Below are 23,817 nucleotides of genomic sequence, written 5' to 3'. Positions count from 1 at the left end.
TTGAGAAAGGATTTTGTTTAATATGTAGTTGTATAATGGGAAAAAAAAAACATATGGTTTTAATAATAAATATATCTAGATCTTTACATGGTAAGCTGAAGTTTAATCCCATGCATGAAAAATCAAACTGGACCCAATAATTCACAAACAAGTTATGAGTATCTATCTATCTGAAACCGAAAGACTGGACCCGAAATATCTACGGGTAGATAGGTACCTTGATCTGGACCCGATATGGATCGAAATTCGGATCCAAACACTTTTAGAATACATATCCAAATATAATAGTATCCGGATCCTACCCGACCCGATATCACCTCTAAATTAAACATTTAAGAAAAAACCAAGTCATTGAGTCCGTAATTTTAGTTACAAGGAAAAGTATTCTTGCAATATCCAAAAAGAAAAAGTTGTGTGGTCTATTAGGCGCATTATAATATTTTGAATATTAATGTTTTTTTTTATAAAAAAAATTCTGAAAAAAAATTGAAAAAATAGGCTGAGGCATCACTTTTTAATTTTAAGTATATATTTATATATTTTTTTTTTGTCTGAGAATATATGGGGTGGCTCCGAATGGAATATAATTTTATAATTGGACGCATTTATAATTATTCGGATTTTAAATATATTTTTATAAAAAAAAATTGTAAAAAAGCATATTTCAAATTTTAAAAAATTGACTGGGGCATAATTTTTTGAATTTTAAGTATATATTTTTATGTTTTCATCTTTTATATTCTAATTTATTTTTTTCATGTCTAACTGTTTTTCATTTTCCACATTAAATGTTAGTAGGCCTCGCATCAGATTGGTTACCAATAAGAGGGTTGATTAAAATGCATAGAAGCTATACATTCTCTTCTTTGATTTGTTAGGATGTAAAATATATTTGTTAGGCTGAATACCAGTTAATGATTTAGTGCAGCGGAAAGACGTGTTCAATTATAAAAAATAGCATCTAAAAAAACCGGAATGTATGAAACTCTTTAATAAAATTAAAAACACATCCTGAAATATATATATATATATATATATATATGAGTGTGGCTAATATACAAATGTTTGTTCCTGGACTCGAGAACAAACGGTTCGGTTCTCCGATTTTTGAAATCCAAACAGTCGATCCAAACCGTTAGATATTCAATCTATATTAAAATGTGTTTGGAGATCAAATTTTACATTTTTTGAAATTTGTTTACTATTTATTCATATTGTTTGAAAATCGTTGTTTTTATTAAAATTTTGCATCATTGAAATGATAAAGAATATTCCCGTAACTTGCTTGATTTTGGCAGCAATGATAAAGATCACTAGTCCTCTATATAGTTCTACAATTTGTCAAATTAAAGATGATTAAAATATGAAAAAAAAATAATAAACAAAGATAAAATGGAGCACAATAATTAAGTATCAACAAAAGTTGAAAAAGAAAAAAAGAAGCTAGATAGCTTACATTCAAAATATTCCCGTAATTAACTTGTGATTTTGGCAAAAATGATAAAGATCAGTGGTCCTTTATATAATTCTCCAATTTGCATAATAAAGAAGGATTAAATTATGGTAAGACATATATCCCGGTATGATTTGTTCTTCTAATTATAGAAGGTGAATTTATCTATTTCGCGCCAATATATATTTCCTTGGCGCCAATATATATTTCCTTCGTGCCAAGGTGAATTTGTCTCGGTTTGGAAAGAAAATTTTGGGGATACTATGTTTTTATTAGTGTGATTATTAAATGATACATACAAGCTAATAATTTGGTCTCAGAAAATTATTAATATTCAATGTTAGTAAGGTTAGATTTATTTTTACCGAGTGCATAAATTTATTTTTATAACTGATAACACAATAATCATAATTTTTTAGGTTTTTGAAAAAATATTTAAATTACTTAGTAAACAGCAAAATATGAATTATGTCTTATTCCACTTCATAATACTGACTTATATATTGTGCTCCCTATACTTATTAATTAATTTGAGTCTGATAAATTCCACATTTGTCTGATTAGTTTTTAGGATTTGTACAAATATTAAAGTGGACATGCACAAATATTAAAGTAACACTCACATATTCTAAAACGAATCAAACGTATACGCGCAACTCATCGGACTCAAATTTGAGTCTGATAGATGTCGGATCCAAATTGTTCCCTTACTTATACTTGATATAATACATTTATTATATACACTTACAATGTTAAATTGTAAGTTCAAACTAATGTGGCTAAAATTTAAACACATTAAGGGTTGTAAATTCATAAAATGCATAGTTGGGAATACAACAATAAGGGTTTCTAGATTCATTAAGTGTTTTTATATTTATAAACTAGTGAACAACAAAATATGAATCAAACCTTATTCCTCATTTCTTAGTGAACAATAAAATATGAACTAATTCTTATATATATATTTGATGTGTGTCAAGAAACGAAATACAACACAACCCATTTATTTATAGATAATATATATTTTTTATTTTATAAATTATACTTACAATGTAAAATTTTAGGCTTAAATTAACTAGTGGGGCTTAATTTTAAACTCATTTATAAAGGTTTCTATAACCATAAAACACTATGTTTGATATGATGATAATGTTATTAATTCTATAGTGTACGAAAAACAAGGTTTAAAGATATATTTAGAATCAAACTTAGTAATGTTATTTATAAAACTACATTTGACAGAATAATCAGTATCTTTAAGATTATTTATATGTCAAAAATATTGTGTCAGTACGTAAAAATTTAAAGAGATATTTAGAATCCACTTTAGTAACATTTATAATTAAAAACTATATCAACAATAATATTGTATTTTTAAGAATATTTATAAAAATCAGTATCAAATTTAGTAATATTTATATATCAAATGTTTTTTTTGACAATATTATCAGTATCTATAAAATCAAATTTAGTAATACTTATAAGCAAATACTATATTATACTGTGTTCGAAATATACATAACTTGCTAATTAAATTTTCAACTAATTCGACACTTAAATATACATAGTTGATAATACAACAACAACTAAATATATATGAACCAAGTTTTATTCAATTCAATGTTGGTCAACAAACGAAATACAACGCAACCCATTTATTTATAGGTATGATACATTTTTTTATATAAATTATACTTACATTGTTAAATTTAATGTTTAAACTAGTATGGCTTAATTTTAAATTCATCAAAATGTTTGTATAGACGGTTGATCTTGTAAGCTTGGATATCAATAATCACATGATGAGTGAGGCTATTGTACTTCGCAATTCGCAGATCGTTCTGTACATTGGACTCATATATATAACCATCTTCAAAGTTCAAATAGTAGATCTGAACTGCTCAACATTATTATCATATGAAAATATACTTGGAGACCAAATTTTATATTTTTTGAAAATTATTTTACTATTTTTTGAGACAATTAGAAAATCACTTGATCTAAAAATTTTGGACCACATCCGAAAGTAGTGATTTTATACCTACCTCAAAAAATTGTAAAAAGTTTCTAAAAAATATAAAATTTGATCTCCAAGTATAATTTCATAGGATAATAATGTTAAGCGATTCGGATCGACTATTTAAACTTTGAAAACATAAATATTAATTCATTGCACAGAACGATCCACGCATTGCAAAGTACCATAACCTCATAATATTGTCTAGCAATGATGTCGCACCGTTTTAATAAAACTGCTGCCTATTCATGTGGTTTCTGAGATATAATATATTCATGTGGTTTTAATATTGAGCTAAGTCTTATTAATTTCATATATCTAATATATTTATTAAATTATTGTATAAAACATATTTATAATAATATTAAAGACGTGATTAAATATTTTCATGAATTGGCAATGCGCCAAGTTGGTACATCTTTCCATTAAAGTCATTTAACCCAGCCAGAAACATCTTTCCATTTTATTGCATCTGCAAATGCGCCAGGTTGGTACAATATTTAGAAAGTGCATTTAAAATTGTTTCAAATTTAACAAGTCGCCTGGAGAAATTAAATGGTAAGAAATATATCAACGGATGCCCCTCTCTGTCGCTCCATCAATATCCCTAAAATCCTCTTTCCCCACTTACAAAGGTTTCTTTTTAAGTTCAAGTTCAGAGATATTTCTTTCTCATCAATTCCGGATATTTATTTCTTAATTTCATTATTTATCACTGGTTTAGAGAAAGCACAACAACCTCCCCGCCTTTAGGTAACATCTGTCATAATAAGGGCTGTAGAATTTTCTCCAAATTGTTTTTCATATTTCTATTTGTTATTCTAATGTGGTATATGTTTTTACAGATTAGGAGATCCCAACCTCGTCTAAATTTTTTGCAAAAGTGGGCTTCGTTCATGTATGTGATAGGTTTGATTTTTTTAAACAAGTTAATTTTGGTTTTATATTGTGTAAAAAAAATATTATATGTCATTACATGCAAAACAAGGTATTTAAAACAATAAAATCTTTCTTTTAAGTTAATTTGAAATGAGTTTATATAGTTAACATATATACTTTAATTTGCGCAGATGTGTCCGGTGTATCCACTTATGAATATCTCAGGCAGAGATGACTACTGGTAAGGATTTGGGATTTTTTTCAGAAACCATAATTAAAAAAATAATTTTTAGGGAACCAATAAGATTACTTTTTTTTTTTCAAAAACCATAAGAACCGTGGGAACCTCACGGTCTGGCATTTTTTTTCCAGACCGTGTGCTTCTCATGGTCTCGGAAATTTTTTTTTTTTTTTTTTTTTTGATTTCTTCACACCTGCACGAAAATTGTCACAGAAGATCCGAAATGAAATTCAAGACCGTGTGCATCGAACGGTCTTAGGAATTCCAATCTCAAGACCGTGTGCATCCCACGGTCCCGCCTTAAATACTCAAGACCGTGTGCTTCCCACGGTTTGGCCTTCAATTTTAAACCCCCCACGAGCCAGAGGCCTTTCTTCCCCCACGCACCCTTCTCCATTTTTTTTCTTCCTCTTCTTTCTTCCTCTCTTCCATCAGATTTTTTTTTTTTGTACTCTCATAATTAAAGTAATTTTTATTTTAATTACATAAGTTGATATATTTTTGAGAGAGGAACAAAAAGAGCTTCAGATCTACAAATTTCGTTAGGTATGTGTTTAATTCTTGTATTTTTGATAAATAATTCATAATTATGAATAAATAAGTAGAATAGATTGTTTATGTAGTATAAATGGTTTATGTAGTAATTGTAGTATAAATAAATGGTTTAAGTATAATTTTAGTGTAGATGCATGTAGTTTTTTTTAGTGTAGATGAATGTAGTAATTGTTGGGTGATTTAATTATTTGCATGTTTTATGTGCATGTAATTTTTTTTAGTGTAGATGCATGATGCATGTAGTAATTTTTGGATTATTTATTTGTGGTTTATGTAGTAATTTATTTGCATGTAAGTTTTTTAGTATGCATGTAGTAATTGTTGGGTGATTTAATTATTTGCATGTTTTATGTGCATGTAATTTTTTTTAGTGTAGATGCATGATGCATGTAGTTTTTTTTAGTGTAGATGAATATAGTAATTTTTGGATTATTTATTTGTGGTTTATGTAGTAATTTCTTTGCATGTAAGTTTTTTAGTATGCATGTAGTAATTGTTGGGTGATTTATTTATTTGCATGTTTTATGTGCATGTAATTTTTTTTAGTGTAGATGCATGATGCATGTAGTTTTTTTTAGTGTAAAAATTACTACATTCATCTACACTAAAAAAAACTACATGCATCATGCATCTACACTAAAAAAAATTACATGCACATAAAACATGCAAATAATTAAATCACCCAACAATTACTACATTCATCTACACTAAAAAAAACTACATGCATCTACACTAAAATTATACTTAAACCATTTATTTATACTACAATTACTACATAAACCATTTATACTACATAAACAATCTATTCTACTTATTTATTCATAATTATGAATTATTTATCAAAAATACAAGAATTAAACACATACCTAACGAAATTTGTAGATCTGAAGCTCTTTTTGTTCCTCTCTCAAAAATATATCAACTTATGTAATTAAAATAAAAATTACTTTAATTATGAGAGTACAAAAAAAAAATATCTGATGGAAGAGAGGAAGAAAGAAGAGGAAGAAAAAAAATGGAGAAGGGTGCGTGGGGGAAGAAAGGCCTCTGGCTCGTGGGGGGTTTAAAATTGAAGGCCAAACCGTGGGAAGCACACGGTCTTGAGTATTTAAGGCGGGACCGTGGGATGCACACGGTCTTGAGATTGGAATTCCTAAGACCGTTCGATGCACACGGTCTTGAATTTCATTTCGGATCTTCTGTGACAATTTTCGTGCAGGTGTGAAGAAATCAAAAAAAAAAAAAAAAAAAAAATTTCCGAGACCATGAGAAGCACACGGTCTGGAAAAAAAAATGCCAGACCGTGAGGTTCCCACGGTTCTTATGGTTTTTGAAAAAAAAAAGTAATCTTATTGGTTCCCTAAAAATTATTTTTTTAATTATGGTTTCTGAAAAAAATCCAAGGATTTGGGTGCGAGCCAATGTCGGGTACGACTTCCAGTATCACTGGTACGGTTCTGATAACGCAACTGGTCAAAGCCTAAGAGGTACTGACACTGGTACGGAGCCTGAAGATGAGATGAACCACACTCAAATTGGATAAGAGGCAAAGCAAGCAAATTTTCTGTTATATTTTCTAATTTTTTAGATTCATTTCATATTTTTCTTTTTCATGGGCTCCATAATGTCTCAATCCATTTTTTTTCTTTTATCTATAAATGACATTGTAGTTTTATTTTATTATTATCAATGTAAATTATCTTATATATAAATGTTTAATGAAATTCATTTTGGAATTTATCTGTTTTTATTTTATATTATATTTACAGTTTGTGTTATAAATCGAGAATATTCATTTATATTAAATTAATCGAATGACGTACTAATTGTAACAAAATATTGATCAAAATAAATTGCCTAGTAGCAACCATGTATTTGGTTACAATAGATTTTTCTAGACATTTCATGTAACTAAAATTTGATTGCAAAAATTATACAAATTACAACCATGAATTTCGTTGTGATACACTATCTTATTGCTACTATTTTTCGGTTGTGTTAAATGCACATTAGCAACCGTTTATTTGGTTGCAATATATTATTGTCACGCATTTCATGCAACTAGAATTTAGTTGCAAGAATTACACAAGTTGCAACCATTGATTTAGTTGTGATACACTATCTTATTGCTACTATTTTTGGGTTGTGTTAAATACATAGTAGCAACTGTTTATTTGGTTACAATAGGTTATTGCTACGCAACTCATGCAACTAAAATTTGGTTGCAAGAATTGCACATGTTACAACCATAGATTTCGTTGCGATACACTATCTTATTACTATCATTTTTTGGTTGTGTTACATGCACAATAACAACCATTTATTTTATTGCAATACCTTATTGCTACGCCGTTCTTGCAACCAAATTATGGTTGCAATAAAAAAAAATTATTGCAACCAAACAATTGGTTGTGAATATATTGCAACAAGAGATATTGCAATCACCGGCAACCAATTTTCTTTGTTGTAAAATTATTTTATTGCAACCAATTTTTTGGTTGCCCGGCATAGAAAATGGTGTAGTGTACTCCACAACCAAACATGACATAATAATTTAAATGCATTCTACGTCACAAAAAAAAAACATCGCCATCATGCATTTTCCAAGCTAGCTAGAGGCTGAATGTGCACGCAGTAAGACCTTACACAGCATTATAATTTAAATGCATTCTAAGCCCTTACAGGTTACAGGCTTACAGCATTCTAAGTCAAAGAAAAAACATCGCCATCATGCATTTTGTAAGGTAAATGCATTTTATGCCCAAGCAGCATTATAATTTAAACACATTATAAGCCCATACAGCATTCTAAGTCAAAAGAAAAATATCGCACATCGTGCGGCAGGGTTAAGATCACAACTTCCCTCTCTACAAGGCTCAAAGAGCTGCTCTGTTTCTCCAACACAAGCCACTCCTCTGTTTCTCCTTTTATTAACTCGAAAAATAAACAACCATAAATGGGAGAAGCGAATGCAGGCAATTTGATGGGTAACCTGATGCGTGCACAATACCGCGCACATTATGCCACAACACCAGACCAGGAGAACATCCAGCTTCGCTTCTTGAGTAGTAACTTGGCAGTAATGGGGCAAACCAACGCTGCAGTCGCATATCAAGCCTTCGTCAACCCACCAGCGAGAGCCTAGCCTACCCTCTTCCAACATACATGCGTGTGATCTTCTCAGTGCTTCAAGGTTTCACCTTCATATCTGGGATCACTGCAATGGCGATCGGCTGGCGCTTGTTTGTCATGGATAACCCCCACCAACACCGCCGCCTTGCAAAGATAATCATGTTACTAATGCAGTTAGCATCTGTTTTCGCCTTGGGAATCTTACTCTTGGCCTGCTCTTCTTCGGGTTGATATGCTGCATTAGTCTGTCAATTAGCATGCACTGATATGTGTTGTGTGTACGTGTGTGTGTGTGCATGGGTGCGTGCATGATCTTCTATATATGGGTTTTATTTTATAATAATCTGCACTCTGCAGACATCTGTGAGTGTGTGCAGACAATAGACGTGTGTTTGTGAAGCGATAATTTATTAAATCATTGACTCTGTCTAATGGGCCAGTTGACCTCACAAGTTCACCTAAGCAGATTCGGATCTTTAACGGGTTTGGATCGGAATTCGGAATTGGGAATTGATTTGCAAGCTGAGAGTTTGAGACGCTCTTTATCAAGATTGGGTATCGATTTTGATGGAATAACGGCCACAACAGAAGTTGCAGTGCCGTACCTGTTCCTGTCGGCCTTATCAACATTACAAATTTTAGTTCCTCTGTTTAGGTGATTATAGGAGATGCATGCTTCTGATTCCACATAAAAAATTACACTTCAATTAAATTTTAAATTTACACCTAAACAACCTTATCAACAATTTCATTCATCTTTTGAGGAATTTTAGCATTATCGTTTGGCACAATTGAAAGATAATTTTGAAGGTTGGGATCATAGTGACAAACAAATAGTTTGGATTCAATTTGGTAGATTCAAAAATTTGTGATTCGGGTATAATTCATGAATGATCTGGTACAATAAAAAGCAGAAAAAAAAAGCTCCCAAAAAAAACAAAAAGACAATTTTCTAATTTTTTATTTTATTTTTATGGTGTTTTTTCGCCTTTTTCTTGCAAATAATTCGTGAGTCGTGTTTTATTCATGAATAAAACATATTATATTTGTTTTCATTTTATTCGGAGTTCGGTTCGAAAACGTCAAAAAAATGAATAAAACACGAATTATTCACGTATATTGTTACTATGGTTGGGATAAAATTGACAACTTTGTTTATGAAGAATTTTATTTTATAATAAAAATAGAGTCAAGCCTTCTAATTTTAAATATTGACAATATATTTTTATAATTAAACTTTAAACCAACGGCTGTTTCTTGTCTATGAAGAATTTGTAAAGAATCTTCATGATTATCTCATTTACGTAATTTAATTTGAATTTAAAAAACTTTTCGGTGTAATACGTAAAAATTAAACACCATATAAGCAAACTCAGGATTGCAAAACTTAGAATAAAAATGTTGAACTGGATTTATTTTAATTTGATATCTAATTTTTGTAGCTATACATAGAAATGATGGTTATCATTAGAATGTAATTCCTAGACACATCATGATATTATGACAATATATAAGCTTTGTGAATTAATAATTAAAATTAAAATTTTCAAACTACAAAGTTTTGAGAAGTGATTTAAAATCACACGGGATTTGTGTTCCTTTTTTTCTTTTTTTTTTAAAAAAAAAAAACTTGGTAGTAGCTACCAAGATTTGTCTCGCCAACAATTATAAGATTTAAAGTTCATTTGATACACGAAAAGGGTGAAAATACCAGCAATTGTTGATCTACTTGTTAACGCATTATACGTACAAACAAAATTAATATAAAATAAATAGTTCATTCTAATAATTTGAAATTCTACAGTTAAATTATTAATTAATTCTTTGCCTTTGCTGGTGTGCATTTTTATGTTACTAATTGAAAAAGTACACCGGATGTATTTAATTGGAACTTCATCCAAAAAAAAATAACTTTCCATTTTCTTAAATTAGCCTTTCATGTTGTTAATTCATATGTAAAAGTAAACATGAAAATTATTCTGCGTAAAGTTAAACAATATTTAATTTTTGGAAATATTATAAATGTTTTTCAGCATAAACTCCCGACACATTAATATCGATTTTAATTTTTTTTAATCATCTCAGTTTTCAATGATATATTACTTAAATTAAAACATAAAAAAACCATGCGGCAAAATTTAATAAAACATTTTCAAATTTTTAACGGTACAAAAATAGAAGAAAAAAAAAAATAGAGACCCGATCCATTAATATCACTATCTGATTCAGTTTACGCTCGACACTTTGCGCAGCGAAGCAGAATCAGCCAGAAATAGGGAATTCTTTCGAGACCTTGATACATACGTCATCCAGTGCACCACTCAGACTCTTGTGGGTCCCTTCAGCCATCCAGCACCACAATTACGAACAGTTATTTAACCATACGCATTACACCGGGTCCATCCAGGTAACGACTAGTGAAGGAGATACCGTGTGGTCCCCGCACCCGCTGTCTATACATGGCACGTGTCATTTGTATTTTGCTCGAAAGTGATATTCTTCTCCATTACTACGTAAAAAAAGAAAAGAAAACGCCTCCAAATATACACATTTCTAAGGTTCAAAACGTCTCCAGTACAGATTATCAAAATTTAAGCTCACCGGAGAAAGCAAATTCGGATCGTTAACGGGTTTTGTATTGGAATTCGAAATGCTTCTAATTCAAATCCATAGATGATGCTTCTAATTCCCAATAAAAATATATATTTCAGTTAAATTTTATATTTTACATCTAAACCGCCTTATCTACATTTATATTTATCTTATTTTATTTATTATGATGACACAGTTCATATTGCTCCTTATTTAAGAGATAATATATGTTTGTTATATTTATAAAAAAAATTCAACCGATTAATATATGTTTGTATAATCTTTTGAGTTCTAAAATATTTATTTATATCAAAATGTTACTTTGCTCTGAAATTTTCTGGAAAAAAAATTCAATTTATTATGAATATAATTCCACATAAATAATTATACTTCAATTAAATTATGCCTCTAATTACACATAAAAAAATATACTTTAGTTAAATTTTAAATTTACACCTAAATAACCTTATCAACAATTTCATTCATCTTATGAGGTAATTTTACCATTATTGTTTGGCACAATTGAAAGATAATTTTGCATGTTGGGATAATATTGACAACTTTGTTTATGAAGAATTTTATTTATCATAAGAGTAGAACTAGGGTGTTCTTAAGCTCACCAAAGTGTTTGGTGAGCTTGACTCCAAAATCCGTCAAATCAGTTTCAAATGACGAATCCAAACCGTTGGAACCCGCCTATTTTACGTGTGATGCATCTACATGTGAAATTTTTAAACTTTCGAATTAGTTTAGTATAAAGTCAAGCGGTCAAAACATGTTCAAAAAATGAATGCACTAAAATTAATTTATTAACCTTCTAATTTTGACCAATTGACTTTATACTAAACTAATTCGAAAGTTAAAAAATTTCACATGTAGACGCATCACACGTAAAATAGACGGGTTCCAACGGTTCGGATTCATCATTTGAAACCGATTTGACGGGTTTTAGAGTCAAGCTCACCAAACACTTTGGTGAGCTTAAGAACACCCTAGTTCTACTCTTATCATAAAAATAGAGTGAAGCCTTCTAATTTCAAATATTGATAATTAAATTTTAAACCAATGGCTGGTTCTTGTTTATGAAGAATTTGTAAATAGTCTTCATGATTATACGTAATTTAATTTGAAAACCATGCGGCAAAATTTAATAAAACATTTTTAAAATTTTAACGGCACAAAAACAGAAAAAATAAAATAAAAATAGACACCCGATCCATTAGTATCACTATCTGATTCAGTTTAAGCTCGACACTTTGCGCAGCGAAACAGAATCAGTCAGAAAAGCAAATCCTTTCGAGAACTTGATCCATACAACATCCGGTGCACCATTGAGACTCCTTTGGGTCCCTTCAGCCAACCAGCACCCCAATTACTAATAATTATTTCACCATACGCACTACACCGTATCCATCCAGAAAACACCTCGTGCAGAAGATACCCTGTGGGCCCCTCCCCCGCCGTCTATACATGGCACGTGTCAGGTATATTTTGCTCAAAACCGACAATATTCAGCTTACCATAATCCTCTCCATTACCACCTAAAAAAGAAAAAGAAAACCTCCCAATAAACACATTTTCCAGGTTTAAAACGTCTCCAGTAGAATCACACTGGAGATCATAAGGATTTATTCTGACACGCGCCTGTTAGAAGAAAATATTACCATAATCATCTCCATTACTACTTACAAAAAACAAAACAAAACGCCTCAATATATACACATTTTCCAGGTTCAAAACGTCTCCAGTACATTGCACTGGAGATGGTGAAATTTTATTCCCACGCGCGCCTGTTGTAAGGATCACCCAACAAAAGTTACACTACTCTGTTTTCTTTTCACCTCTGTTTTCAAATTTCAAAGCAAAACCTCCTCCTTGATCAATGGCTCCTACAACCAATTTCGCCATTGCTCATGAGTATGCAAAGGCTCGTAGTCTTCGTAGGATCTCATCCAATGGCTGGAGTCGCTCTGCGATTGTACCGAAGAAGACAGAGGAGGATGAATCCAACGAAGAGAGAGATGAGGTAGAATTGTTGATGAAGAAATCGAGCACTGGGATGCAACATCCAGGGGTTTGTGCTAATTGCCGCACTTCTAAGACTCCTCTCTGGCGCTCGGGACCCACTGGACCCAAGGTTTCTCCTATTCCCTTATCCATTTTCTGTTTAAATTCGTTTTTATTCCCCGATACTGTTTTATCCTCTGTTTTTACTCGAAATTTGTTTTCTCAGGAAAATTTTCACTGATCGCGTTAGATTAATTGTAGATAGAAGTTTGATAGCTCTTCTTCTTTTATTACAAGTTTCAAAGGCTTGAATAGGAATTTATCGTTTGTTTAACTTCAAAAGGTTTGATTTATAAGATAACATTTTACATCTGTTTGAGAGTTTCAAAATCAGATCATACAGACCTGAAATTTATTATGAAGTTGTTTTAAACAAAATATTATTAGATATTTCATAATTTTGTATGATTAAGTTTTTAAGTTCTTCCATCTCTGTATGGAATGTGTTTTACCTTCTAACCAAAAATAGAAATTTTACTTTTTCGAAATGCCCCTTTGTAGTATAGAAATCCGCTTTGCAATGGATCCAGTTTGATCAAATGATATGTTCGATCGCTCACTTGTTAAATTTAAATGTTAATTGCTGTTTGGTGATGGATTCAATTTGTTTAATAAAATGCTTTGTAGTACAAACTTTGAGATTTAAGCAAGAATTTGATTCATTTCCTCACTATAATTGAATTTCAGCCATCTCTCTAACCAGATCGATTATTAAATTGAATAATAAAATAGAATAAAAACAACAAATAATGAAGAAAATATCCTATATAAGTATTGTACACCACTGTTTAATTACCACATCACCTTTTAGCGATAATCTGATCCACTGTTTAATTTTCACTTATCACTTTTTTATTGATTTTCTTTTTTTTATTACAAGTTTCAAAGGCTTCAATAGAATTTTTTTGTCTGTTTAAGAGTTAAAAATTCAGATCATATAGACCTGACAAAAGCTTATTTTAACAGAGCAGTTTTGGCTTCATGCAGCGTATAAACCATGTACATGCTATTCTGATTTTATAGTCTGTGTGCTGCACTAAGCCAAAACAGCTCCGTTAAAATCTTTTACAAATGCAAAAAAAGTTATTCTAGTTTTAAAAGTAAAAAAAATGTAATGTTGTTATTGATGTTATGTTTAACCCTTTTGTTTGCTGCTTTTTTTTACAGTCACTGTGCAATGCATGCGGTATTAGATTCAGAAAAAGGCAATTGGAGGCAGGTGCGGGTAACAATTCTCTCCCGTTTTTCACTCTGACTGGAGAGGAAGCCTCATCCGAGTCACCTTCTACTAATGTTCTCACACTGGAAGAGATGAAGGAGTTGCAAAAAGCCAAGCAACGGAGGTTTCTCAGGTTCATCGCCAAACGTCGCGTTCAAGAGATGCGTAAGAGGTTACTGGAGAGGTCAAGTCGTGACATGAGGCAAGCGGCCCAGTTGCTCGTGTCTCTTTCAAAGGGTGCCGCATAGCGCACTCTTTATGCAAACGAACAAATATCATTCTTTTCTGACCGCACGGGTGCCCGTTTCTTTCTATTTTGTTGTTTTCTGACAGAAGGATTACAATTTACACTTTCACGTAATTTGTTTTCTTATAGAGGGTTGAGTTGGGATACATGGGGGGTGAAATACAAAAAGTACATGTTAGGGGTAGTTTTGGTAAATAATCTTAATTATACGCATAGCTAGAAATTAAAATGGATTGGAAGGGCTATTTTGAATGATGGAAGACTTAACACTTATGTTTTGTAGTTTTTCAGCTATTTCAAATTAAAAGTTTTCTTTATTAATGCTTAATGGATCCATTATTGAAAAGGTTATACCAATTCTTTGATTTACATCAGAGAAGAATGGCAATAACAATCCAATTCATTTTCCTGATTCACATTGATAGTCTTGTACTAAATTATTAGTAATAAACCATGTCGTTTAATATTCATATTGATAGACATAATAAAACATAATGTGTTTTTACAATTAGAATACGTAATCCAAAATCCGTAAATCTAAAATAAAATAGCAAAGAAATTTAAATCTTATAGTTCTGAATTGAAGACATCTTTAGATAGAAACGTTAGTACTGATCTTCAATGGTTTTCCTCAGATCTGATGATGGATACCTTAGGCGTTTTCTTTACTTCTCTCTTTCAAAAATGGATGAAACTTTTTCAGAAGGAGATCTCTCAAAATTAGTAAGTCTTAAAACATTTCTGAATGTGATCTCTTAAAAATAAATGGGTGACTGGAATGGGATCCGTTCAAATAGAGAAGAGGTCTTTTTTATATTATCTGAGGCAACCTTTGGGACCAGTACATTTATTAATACCAATCTGAATTTTTCATCAAAAATTCATGTCTTTTCATTAATTTCTTGAAATGAAATTGGTGCACAATAATAACATAGGCCACATAATAAAATAAAACTAACATTCTGTTACTTGGCCGTAATGTTATAACATAATAAAGCACACATTCAAAATTGGTCAATATAATTTTCATTAATTGTAAACTTGTTCAGTTAGAAATACCAAACTAAACTAATGTAATTCGAATAACAAATGTCGTTATTTGATCCCATTAATTATAGCATTGGTACTCTTTCCAACAATGGTTAATAATCTTCATTCGGTCCTTATAAGTAATTTGCTTAGATTAAATAAAATTATGCCCATTATAATAAGCAAATTTATAAATTCAAAGTCAATACATAATTAAAGACTCAGTACATAACATAACATAATATATATATATATATATATATATAGAGGTAGGCTAATATACAATCGATTGTTCCTAAGGTTCCGTACAACCAAGTCATTTTCTGATTTTTAAAGTCCAAATAATCAATCCAAACCGTTAGATGTGATCTCCATATTAAAATGTGCTAGGAGACCAAATTTTATATTTTTCTGAATTTTTTTACTATTTATTAAGCCACTTTGAAAATCGATGATCCAACGGTGGCTTCTGATTTTACTGTTTTGTTAAGCCACCGTTGGATCTGCGGTTTTCAAAGTGGCTTAATAAATAGTACAAAAATTCAGAAAAATGTAAAATTTGGTCTCCAAGCACATATTAATATGGAGAACAAGATGAACGGTTTGGATCGATCATTTGGACTTTAAAAATCAGAAAATGACTTGGTTGTACGGGACCTCAGAAACAATTGATTGTATATTCTACCTCTCTCTCTCTCTCTCTCTCTCTATATATATATATATATATATATATATGAGGAGGTATCAAGTTACAACAAGCATTTTCTATATTTTTAAAGTCCAAATCATCAATCCAAACCGTTAGATGTGATATCTACAATAAAATGTGCTTGGAGACCAAATTTTACACTTTTTGAAATTTTTTACTATTTATTAAGATGGGTACAAAATTCAATGGTCTGAATTTGACTAGGTTTTGTATCCATCTTAATAAATAATAAAAAAAAAATCAAAAAATATAAAATTTGGTCTCCAAGAACATTTTATTGTAGATATCACATCTAACTATTTGGATTGATGATTTAGACTTTGAAAATGTAGAAAATATTTGTTGTAACTCAAAAATTATTGTAACTTGATCCCTCCTCTATATATATATATATATATATATATATATATATATATATAGTTTACAACACCAAAATTATAATATATTAATTAAACCCATGCCGGCAACATGCTCTTTGTAAAAAGTGAGTGAAAGCGCCTTTGTTAAAGAATCAGAAAACATAGCTCTTGTATTAATATGTTGTATCATAATAGTACCATATTTGACTTTGTCTCTAACAACAAGATATTTGATGTCAATCTACTTAGATGCACTACTTGATTTGTTATTCTTAGTGAAGAAAACAACAACCTAGTTATCACAAAATAAGGTAAGTGGCCTCACAATACTGTCAATTACTTGAAGTCTTGGTATAAAATTCTTTAACCAAACTGCTTGACCAGTAGCATGATAACACACCGCAAATTCTGCTTGCATAGTGGAAGATGCCCTTATAGACTGCTTAGCACTCTTCCATGAAATTGGTCCCCCTGCAAGCATAAGTATGTAACCTGATGTGGATTTCTTACTGTCAACACATCTAGAAAAATCTGAATCAAAATAACCAATAACTTCAATGTTATTTGATCTCTTGTAAGTATATAATCGTTTGTTCGTTGCAAATATCGTTAAACTTTCTCGGCAGCTTTCCAATGTTTCATTCCTGGATCAGTTTGATATCGGCTAAGCATACCAACTGCAAATGCAATATCATGACGTGTACAAACTTGAGCATACATAAGACTCCCTACTACCGAAGCATAAGGAATTTGCTTCATTTGAGCACGTTCTATTTCATTTTTAGGACATTGCAACTTATTGAATTTGTCACCCTTGACAATAAGAGCAACACTAGGGGAGCAATTGTGCATGTTATATATTTTAATCACTTTCTTAATATATGTTTTTTTGGAATAAACCTAAGATTCCACGAGACCGATATCGATAAATTTCAATTCCAATAATATAAGAGGCTTCACCAAGATCCTTCATTTCAACTTAGTTGATAGAAAACATTTTGTCTCGTATAACATGTATAATCACTATTTGTCAATAAAATATCATCCACGTACAAAACAAGAAATATAAATTTACTCTTAATAATCTTGAGGTATATGCATTGATCTATTGTATTTTCTTTAAATCCAAATATGGTTATGACCTCATCAAACTTGAGATAACATTGTCGTGAAGCTTGTTTTAACTCATATATTGAATGTTTTAACCTACATGCCATATGCTCCTTGCCTTCTACAACAAACCCTGCATTAGATTCATAAAAAATGAAATGCTTACTATTATCAACTATAAATCCAAAGAAAAACATAATAACATTAAATTAACTTTATATATAAGGACTAACATTAATTATACTGAAATAAATAATAAAATGTCAAATTATATTTCATATCATAACAATTTTTGCACAAAATTCAATTTATATCACCGTTGGGCATAAACAAATTGAATTGCTAAAATTAATAAATTCACTTAATAAATCATAATGACAATTAAAGTTGGTAAAATTAATCTTCATAATTTATTAAATGTGAAAACGTAACTTCATGAAGATTAATTTGTATCACTGTTGGACAAAAACAAATTCAATTATTAAAACAAATAAATTCACTTAATATTATTTTTTGAAACTTATCTAAAATAGAAAATATTTTCCCAGCGCCTTTACCGCTCGAGTTGATGATGTCAAAATTATCGTTTCTTCCCCTCTTCGTAACAGATAAAACAAACAATGTCAACTATTTTTCCTCTACAATTCACACTTCGTCTAATCACACTTATCTCTAAATTGTTAAACTATAGATTAGTACCAAATTTATTATTAAAGTATTTTTTGAGATTATTATATATAATCGTAAACTGTGATGCATCATGTGGAAATTGAGTGATTTTTGATGTAGTTGTCTAAAGTTCAGAAATGAAATTTATATCAAATCAGGTATAAATTACGGGCCCTCGATCACAATTAATTTTCATGAGTACTCTAACTATGATGCGGAAGATGATAGGTTTATATGGAGAGTAATAAATAAGAAACTTCCGTACATACAATCTCATGTGATCCATATTAACATATAACATGTATCACTCCTCAAGATCCAATACAATGTTTTTATAGAAGTTATGTCCTTCCACTTAATAATCATGTGATTAAGGTTTGAACCAATTTTTGTAATGTTAGACTCATATTGTCAAAACTCTGGGTTATGATCTAGTTTGGATCAAAATTTTATACATACTTAGTTGTATTAGATCCAACACATCAAATAAAGAGTACCCCATGTGATCCATGACATGATACATATTGGTTAAAGGCCTCTAAACATTGCATCTCCAATGAAAAATACATTGATCCACATATATATGCCTACATAACAGAGAATAAAAATTCTCAGTTAAAGTTTCTCGTTGAAAATTTTTTGTCAATACATATGTGCATACATAATATGTCGTCAACAAATATGTAATATATTGTCAATCCAAATATCGTGGAGAAATCCTTTCATGTTATAGATCATCCTTCACATAAGTGCTATACTCATGCTCTCAAAAGCATAAGCTTGAGCAGTAAACCAGATGACAGATGGAAAGGCCCAGTCTTGCACGATTTACGGGATCTATCCCGACTGTGAGCCATCTTGCTTTGAGAATCACAAAATAAGTGTGATTATATTTTGGAACTTATCTAAAATAGAAAATATTTTTTCCAACGCCTTTTCTTCATCGCTCGTGTTGATGATGTCAAAATTATCGTTTTTTTTGCTCTCGTGACAGATAAAACAAACAAGGTCAATTATTTTTCCTCTGCAATTCACACTTATCTCTAAGTTGTTAAAGTATAGATTAATGCCAAATTTATTATTAAAGTATTTTTTGATATTATTATATATAATCGTAAACTGTGATGCATCATGTGGAAATGAAGTGATTTTTGATGTAGTTGTCTAAAGTTCAGAAACGAAATTTATATCCAATCAGCTATAAATTAGGGACCCTCGATTACAACTAATTTTCATGAGTACTCTAATTATGATGGAGAAGATGATAGGTTTATATGGAGAGTAATAAATAAGAAACTTCCGTACATACAATCCCATGTGATCCATATTAACATATAACATGTATCACGCCTCAAGATCCAATACAATATTTGTATAGAAGTTATGTCCTTCCATTTAGTAAATATGTGATAAAGGTTTGACCCAATTTTCGTAAAGTTAGACTCATATTTTCAAAACTCTTGGTTATGATCTAGTTTGGATCAAAATTTCATACATACTTAGTTGTATTAGATCCAACACATCAAAAAAAGAGTGCCCCATGTGATCCATAACATGATACATCTTGGTTAAAGGTCTCTAATATTGCATCTCCAATGAAAAATACATTGATCAACATATATGTTCCTACATAACATTGCATCTCCAAACGGGGGACTGATGTTTGGCGCAATTGTCCGAAATTCAGAAATAAAATTTATATCCAATCAAGTATACAAAAGGGACCCTCGATAATAGCTAATTTTCATGAGTACTCTAACTATGATGCAGAAGCAGATGTACTGGATTTCGGAATAGATATTGGATTGAGAAATATTACATGTGGGACCATTCATGTATTCATTGACTGCAAACCAGTTGTTGACTGCTTCAACCCTGGAGCAACTGACAGCTTTACTGGAGCAAACATTTCTCATCCTGAGCGTATACGTATACGTGTGAATAAAATAAATATAGGGAAGTAACTTCTGAACCTATATGGAAAAAGAAGAACAAACTTGGTGGACCCCAAATACCTCCAAATGAAAATGTGATATATTTATATCATATACATCAAGAATTGAATCAGGCAGCGAATATACTGGCATAGGCAGGAAAACATGAGAAAATTTGCAAAACAACCCCATACAAGGGTATCACCAAAGTTTTGAAAGATGATAGATTTATATGGAGAGTAATAAATAAGAAGCTTCTGTATATGCAATTCCATGTGATCCATATAACATATATCACTCCTCAAGATCTAATACAATGTTTGTATAGAAGTTATATCTTTACCACTTAGTAATCATCTGATCAAGGTTTGGCCCAATTTTCGTAAAGTTAGGCTCATATTGCCAAAACTTTTAGTTATGATCTAGTTTAGACCAAAATTTCATACATACTTAGTTGTATTAGATCCAACACATCAAAAAAAGAGTGCCCCATGTGATCCATGACATGATATCTCTTGGTTAAATATCTTCAACATTGCATCTCTAATGAAAAATACATTGATCAACATATATGTGAATACATAATAGAGAATTAAAATTCTCAGTTAAAATTTTTGTCCAAAAATTTTCGTCAACATATTTGTGCGTACGTAATTTTTTCTGTTTCCATAATGCCGGTTGTGGTTTCTTCCATTACTATCTCGGTCAGAGGAGGAAAATCGATCTGACGAGCCCAACTTCTACCCATATCATAAACTATACTCGGCTATACCATAGAAAACTGTTGGGTCAGTCAAACAAAAAGCCGATGGATCTATCGAACGATACAAGGCTCGTCTAGTTGCAAAGGAATTATCTCAAGAGAAGGTGTTGATTATTTCTAGACCTTTCGGTTGTATGACCCACTACTATGAGAGTTGTACTCTCTTTTGGATGGACCATTAGGCAACTCGATGTACACAATGTCTTTCTTTATGACAATTTCAAAGAAAGAGACGGTTTAGTAATGTCATATTGAAATTTCGAAGATCCATTACTTACAATCCCCCACAGACTACATATTGAAAGTAATGCCATAATTTTTCCAGCAACAAAAAACTTCAAAGAAAAGAATATGCGTAGTGTATCAAGAAATAACTTGAATTTCTTTAATAAATAAAGAACTTAGTATTTCCTTCTTACCCAGGAAATGAGTTTTTATTTTTCACTTTCTTTTCCTGATAACTCTTTTAGAGAAAAAAGAAACAGTCCCAAAATACCGTCAAATGTTGTCAATTGAGATTTCTTGTATTATCAATCCATTAATGAATTCATTTAATGAAGTATGTTGTCAATCCATATTTCTTGTAAATTTTCTTTCAGGTTATGGATCCTCCTACACATAAAAGCTATGCTTATGCCTTTAAAAGCTCAAGCTCAAGCAGTAAACCAGATGACAGAGACAATGGCCCAATCTTGCACGATTTACAGGATCTATCATGTTATTCATGCGATCGTTCCGATTATGAGCTATCTTGCTTTGCGAATCACAAAATAATATCAAAAGATGATTATTGGATTACACACAAAGCCGACATAGAAAAATTTCCACCTCTAAATGATACGATTAGACCGGGAATATAATCGTAAACTGTGATGTATCATGTAGAAATGGAGGAGTGATGTTTGGTGTAGTTGTTCGAAGTTCATAAATAAAATTTATATCCAATCATGTATACAAAAGGGACCATCGATCACAGCTAATTTTCATGAGTACTTTAACTATGATGTGGAAGCGGATGCACTGCATTTTGGAATATAAATTGGGTTGAGAAATATTACACGTGGGACCATTCATGTATTTAGTGCGTTGTAAAATAATATTTTTGTTGAATTGCTTTGAACGAATTAATATTCTTTTTGTTAGTATATTATTTATATTTCATTCGGGTTGTGTTGTAAATATATTCAATATTTATTAACTTGTCAGTGAACATCTTTCTAAAGTATTTGAAATAAAATTATCCTTTGTATAGATTTTTAAATTATAAAGTAATATGTTCCTTACAAAGTACATATACTAAACAACCATAAAACTATTTAAATATATTTTATGATGGTTGAAAAAACTATATTTATACAAAGTTTACACTTTTAAGTAATTTATTTTCTTATAGAGAGTTAGGTTGGGAACTGGGGCGGTGAAAAAAGAAAATGTTAGAGGTGTTTGGGTAAATAATTTATATGCATATGTTATAGGGTCTTTTAGGGGCTATTTTGAATGGTGAGAGATTGAACACTTGTGTTTTTCAAGCAAGAAAGATTTTTTTGCCTTCTTTCTCTATCAATTTATGTATTTATAGAAATGATTTGAAATTTTGAACCTGTTTTTATTTTCTTAGAAAAATGTACACTTTTGCTTAGGAAAAAAAAATTAAATAAGATGTTCAAATACTAATGTAATTTATATTCTTAAAGAGAAGGAATCATTTGATAATTATTTAATTTGAAAATGATGATTTTTAAAATTAAAAATAAAAATTTAATTTAACATTAATAATTGGCTTGATCTATATGATATGCACATCATGTCTATAACAATACTGTAAATTGAAATATATATTTTACTTTACAATATTAAATCAAGTGACTTGGAATTTTAGTTATTCGAAATTAACAATTCTTATGTATCATTAAATAATATTCACATTATAACAAATTTGACTGTTGTGTATCGAAAATGTCCAATAACATTTATATAAATTTACTTTTCAATTGAAAACTATTTTAATTAATTTGAAAATTATTTTCTAAATTATTAATATAATCATTGTCAAGTGATACCTTCACTTTTAAAAAAAAAAAATTAAATTAAGCGCATCGTCACATAGGAAACGTGATGGGTTCATAAATCGACAAGTTTCGAAGGAAAGAATAGCGTGAGCATGTCGGCTGTTTAATTGCTTGCATCAAGATTTGTATTTCAAATTAGCTGCGCTATATATCTCTGTGTTCTCTCCTGTAACGGGTGACTATCAAATGATAATAAATTGTTGAAATGCAGAACAGCACACATGCATACTTTAAAATGATCATGGGAGATCCTGAATTACTCACGCCAGGCGACGCGTGGAAGGGCCGATTCCTGAGAATTCGTATCCTCTGAAATATCTCAAACTTTGCGTGACTTTATGAAAAATTCCAACCGTTTAAATACGCTCTACACGAATCTCAAAGCACACATAGTACTGATCTCCTACATCACCCCCGAATAGGCACCGGACACGTCGGTCACGCAAAAGTTGAGATATCTCAGAGGATACGCACGCGATTCCTGATGCATTGTTCTATATATATTTTTTTAAAGTATATTATTTAGTCTGATTTAGAACACAGTTAGCGTGTGATGTCATGATGTGTTGGTCCATAAACTTTTTTCAAAATTATTGAAAATAAAATTATGTTCGTATACATTTTCAAAATAGAAAGTAATTAATATGTTATTCACAGAGTACATATACTAAACAACCATAAAACTGTTAAAATATATTTACAAATATTTACGGCGACTATTCAGACAAGTATGAATTCTGTATAATATTTAATTTTGATAGAGTTCACATGTT

The 23,817-nt window shown here is 30.6% G+C and overlaps 1 protein-coding gene across 1 annotated transcript; it reads left to right on the top strand.

The window, feature by feature from the left end:
* The first annotated feature begins 12,713 nt into the window (after positions 1–12,713).
* On the top strand, positions 12,714–14,521 carry LOC144548745 (uncharacterized). The gene is made up of 2 exons (XM_078297463.1): positions 12,714–13,006; positions 14,104–14,521. The coding sequence occupies exons 1-2, from the start codon at positions 12,752–12,754 to the stop codon at positions 14,401–14,403; spliced, it is 555 nt and encodes a 184-aa protein (XP_078153589.1). The 5' UTR covers positions 12,714–12,751; the 3' UTR covers positions 14,404–14,521.
* Positions 14,522–23,817: the final 9,296 nt, after the last annotated feature.

Source organism: Carex rostrata, chromosome 33 (assembly GCF_964058835.1).
Source record: "Carex rostrata chromosome 33, lpCarRost1.2, whole genome shotgun sequence".
Classification (NCBI taxonomy): Eukaryota; Viridiplantae; Streptophyta; class Magnoliopsida; order Poales; family Cyperaceae; genus Carex; species Carex rostrata.
Note: the sequence above shows the minus strand (reverse complement) of the source record. Positions and strands in the feature narration are given on the sequence as shown.